A 4,897-nucleotide genomic window follows, 5' to 3' on the forward strand; every position below is an offset into this window, starting at 1 on the left:
CACTCTCATAGCAAGAAAACCTCTTTGAAATATAGATGTTGTCCATAAATTTGCAGATAGCCTAAAATGACAACTCAGATGTGTAAATTCCTATGGCTTGCATTAAGCTCAATGAGATGTCAAAGCTTGAACTAATATTTCTAAAGCAATGTGAACTCTCTTTTTAGTGCAAAAATAGTAAGCAAACAAAACCGTACAAACTAAGAATTAATTCAGGGAAAGAAATAGAAAAGAAAGCATAAAAAAGAACATACAAAACAGATTGGACAGAAACAAAAGTATAACAGGCAAAGAAAAAAAAGCAATGAACTTGTACTTCTAAAAATAACCATGCTTTGCCAGTGATACTTAGCTACTGAATACAGTGATGTTGTACAGGACAAAAAAATTGCGCTTACTGAGAGACTAACAAGGGGATCATATCCAAACTCAGTCTGACCTCTCTTCAAAACTCCCACTCGAGTCAGGGAGGGTCACTGTATCTACTGCTTTTGATTGTTGCCTACAATCTGATTACTAGACCAATTGAAAACAGCGACTGATCTTCAGCAATTGAAAAGCAACATTTTCTTTATATCTTGTAATTAAAAAAGATATGCCATACTATCATTGACACGCCAGACTTAAGATTTAGCCTCTTAATTTTAATATAAAACAGAATATTTTTTTCTAGCTGATCCCTAAATCAACTTTAAAAAAGCAAATAAATAATTGACATATATAGTTAGATTAATTGAATGAGAATAGGTACGACAAACCAAACTATGTAAAGAATTTAGTACTCCTGTAAATTAGGTCCACGTTTTCAAAACTTCAGTTTTGACTATACAGACTAAGACAATTGCTGCCCTCCCCCTCTCATTATGCGTCAGGCTTTGAGACCCTCCTGTGCTGCCCAGTTCTCTCTACAGATGGTGCTTCTAAACCCATCAGCTTTCAGTTATTTGATATGCACTATACTAGCTTTTACGCTACTTCCAACAGAAAAGGAGAAACCCTTTCCAATTCTAAAGCTTTACATTAATTTTTAAACAATTATCACCACTAAAAGCATCTTGTCCTCCCCTGCTAATACTGCCAGTCATGAAATAATTCACCTTTATTTTCACTGCTGGAACTACTGTTGGCATCGGGTGCAGGTAACATGTCTTCAAAGCCCCAAGACACTATGTGCTTTCCTCCAAGCAAACAAGAGGGTGATCCAGGTCCTCCCTCCAAAAGCAACAACCTTTAAGTAGAAAATAAAATAAGATTCATAGAGAACAGTGATAGCAAAAACTAGCTAAATCAAAAGTTAAGATGAAGACATATTTTAGGTAATTATTCCCTGTCAGAGTTCATAAGCCACTTAAAGGAAACATCAATATTTAATTAAAAAAATAAAAACACCCCCCAAAAAACAACTAGTAGATCCTTTTAGATTTGACTTTCTAATGTCTTCCTTCTGCAATTGACTAAATTTCAATCTTTACTAGAGCTTTCAATAACTCTAAAGCCTTTTAATCACATTTAAAAGACATTTATCTGTAAACGCACTTACACATTTTCAGAGCTGATGTAAAAGTGCTCCAATTAGAAAAGTCACTACAAACCTGTATAACACATCAGCCACAGGCAAGGATCCTAGATCAGTCTGTTTCTGTAATAGATGCACTGTATGAACAAAGGTTTTCAGCGACCCTCTAAAAGGATAAGAAAAACATGAATTAAAGATGTCTATTGAAACAAGATTGAATACACACAGACAACAGCATCTACGTAGAATATCCAGTACCATAAAGACAGAATATCCAAGATATGTCATCAAGCTCCTTTTCTAATTTGCATTTCTTTCCTGGATGATTTTCATTCTTTTGTGGGGGAAGTGAAAAGAGGAAGAGAGAGCAGCATAAAGGAAGAACGCTGGCAAACTGCCGGACTAAATCACGCTGTCTTTTTGGAGGAGGATGAAGCACCGTGCAGGTAGGGAGATCAGCAGCCATGGCTGACACAGCAACCAGGCTGCGCCGTAACCCGCGTACAGTAAAGGCAATCTATGCACGTGATAAAATACCTCAATCTTGCATCTATCACAGACAGCTACTTTCAATATTTCTTGTAGCTGCTTAATCATATTTAGACCTTCAAATACAATCTGCGGGTCTTCCTGGGGCTGAGCCAAAGGATTAGTAAGAGCTGCTGCACACATAGCTAGAGATGGCTTTCTTGACTAAAATAGAAAAGACCAAACTAATTAATTTATTATCAAGAGTCTGATTACTTTTGCTTCCAAACACAAATTTGGAAGCTCTTCCCCTTCTGAAGTGATGCATTTAAATGTATATAAGGACTAGATACTTCTGAAAACAAAATTAAACCTAAGTAGTTGTTTCTAATCGTGCCTAAAAGTGTGTTGCTTTAAAATTTTATTGTGATATTTACAAACAGATGGAGTTTACAATCAGATGTAGCTCTGATTATCATTCTTGTTCATTCATAAGTTGAATACTTTTTTTGGACAAGCCTATGAAATCTGTATGTTAATATAGTGGAAAATGCCTGGGTTTTGTAGAAATAAAGAGATACAGAAGTTTTTAAAAATATATTTTATAGTTTCTGTCTTAAAAGTCAGGGTATTAGGAAGAAGTAATTTTCTGAAAGATGCGGTGGCTTTATTTCCAGGCATAGTAGCCTAGCTACAAATGAGAACCTTGACTGCATCTTAGACATGATAATAGATAATAGTTTGATTTCTTCAAAAGCATGACTGATCACGAGAACCTTGACTGCGTCTTAGGCATGATAATAGTCAGTTATGAATTGATTTCTTCAAAAGCATGACTGATCAATGGAAGAGATCCTTTCCACGCACCCTGCCGAATATTGCCTTTTGCTTTCTGTCACACATGGTCAGTCTTAGCTCCTTCACTTTCTAACAGCATCTCCTCCTCCACACCCCAAACCCTGTTTTTTTTCCTCCACCGTTATTTTCAGCTATATGCTCTCACTGATAAACCTCAGCTTGGAGAAAATTGACACTGAATACTTCAAAGCACCTTAATTAATTATTTAAAGCAATATTCACCCTGTTGTTTTATTCTTAGTAATATAAAGCACCCAAGATTGCAACTGGGAATCTCAATAATAGTCTATTTTGAGGGTTCTTTCTTCATAACGGTACCCAACACGACTTACATATTTAAAGGAAAAATGTAAGGCTTTCATAAGTGAATAAAGCACATCAGGATATTACAACTCCGTAAGCAATGCAAGACAGATTTGCAAAGAAAATATAAGATCAACCTCCATTTCAAAAGCTGTATTTGAAATTTAGCTCTTTTACAAATTCAGCTGCAAAGAGCACCCCATACTTCCTGAAAACTGACATCTGGAAAAAAAATAAAAACGAGACCGTGTTTATCAAATCCAATTTATCTGAGCTATGTTCAAGTACACTGCTGTTCAGACAAGGCAGTTGGCAGCGCAGAAGAGTTTGCCACACACAGGAGATTTCTCATTGACTTCGTTAGAACAAGCACACTAGAAATTAAGTGTTTTCCATTTGAATAAACCTTTTTCTAAACCAAACCATGACAACTTCTGAGAATTTCAATACCTTAAATCAGAGTTAAACTTGACAGACAAGACTGCAATCTGAGAAACATTAAAGCCAAGATGTTCAAAAGGCAACTAGTGACTTTAGACCCACATTGATGTGGCTTTGCAGAAGCTGTTTGGTATGCTCCTCCCTCTCTCCCTAAGCCCCATCCCCTAAAAAGAGTAAGCTTTTATTAAGCTTATTTCATCCTCGGTCACCCGATGCTGTGCTAAAACCATGCAGGGCCCGGGACAGTTCAGCCTACACTGGTTGAACTCTTCACTAGCAACAAAGTGAAAAAATGCCTCCAGATGTTTCACAGGCGACACTGAAATCTGAAATTAATTGTCCTGAAACTTGGCAGCAAAGCCTTCTACAGCCAAATGAAGATGCATAAGCTACAGGATTAAAGGGGCAGTACAAAGGGAAAAAAGTGAAACAACTTTCCCCCGTGATAAAAACATTTAGAACCATTCCTAGACTAGCCCCCTGCAGTAGAAGCAGCAATACGCACAGGAGGCATTTCTAACCTAGATCCTTCTGGTTTTACATATGCTAAACACACTCAAAAAAAAATAAATAAAATGCTTGGCTTATCAGTTTCACCCTTTCCAAACCAATATTTAAATATTAGGAAGAAAAAGACTAACGTAAACCAAAAATTAGTCACAACAAGGCGGTCACATCATTTTTGATTCTTACATTTACATAATAAACACTTATTGCCAGTATCAACCCCGACATGCTGTTTCAGCGCAGTTCCCTTACCTTGCACAAGCCAAGGCAACTAGGGCAGCAGCAGCATTTTCTTTTTGCTTATATGGAATCTGTTGGCCTGAAGCAGAAGTGTCCTCCAGCCAGGAGCACAGCAAAGACTCTATCCCATTGAGACAGTCAGCTGGTTCCTTAGTCAAACTCAAAGGCTGGCAGTCTCGAAGGCAATTCAATAGCACCTCAGCGGTTATGTTACAGAGAGAAGGGTCTGTTCTACTTTGAGACTGAATGAGGGGAAAGACCAAGAGAAGCCCCATCCGTGAAGTAAACGGTGCCTGTTCAGGCTGCTGTAACAAGCCTTGACGCTTGAGCAAGGCCAGCGCTTCTTCATCGCCCGAGCTCTCCCGGTCATGCTGCTCCTCCAAGGCTAGCTGGCGCTGGGCGTTCCAGAGTCCACGCAGAGCATTTAGTCGGTACTCCAGCAGTCGAGCATAAGCATTGCTCTGGTTTCCACACACAGATCGTAAGCGCTCAGCCAGCTCCGTCGGATTCTTGGTCTCAAACGTTAGTATCTAAAAGGAGGGAAAAAGTTGGTATTTATAAAGG

At 38.2% G+C, this 4,897-nt stretch overlaps 1 protein-coding gene across 1 annotated transcript in view; it reads right to left on the reverse strand.

Annotated features, from left to right (window-relative positions):
- Positions 1 to 4,608, reverse strand: part of HECTD4 (HECT domain containing E3 ubiquitin protein ligase 4) — a 63,184-nt gene extending 58,576 nt beyond the window's left edge. The window contains 3 exon segments of the mRNA XM_009880308.1: positions 1,098 to 1,228; positions 1,593 to 1,682; positions 4,346 to 4,608. Of these exon segments, the coding sequence (XP_009878610.1) occupies positions 1,098 to 1,228; positions 1,593 to 1,682; positions 4,346 to 4,608 (484 nt within the window).
- Between the last annotated feature and the right edge of the window lie 289 nt (positions 4,609 to 4,897).

The sequence above is a fragment of the Charadrius vociferus genome, unplaced genomic scaffold (genome assembly GCF_000708025.1).
Source record: "Charadrius vociferus isolate BGI_N301 unplaced genomic scaffold, ASM70802v2 scaffold332, whole genome shotgun sequence".
NCBI lineage: Eukaryota > Metazoa > Chordata > Aves > Charadriiformes > Charadriidae > Charadrius > Charadrius vociferus.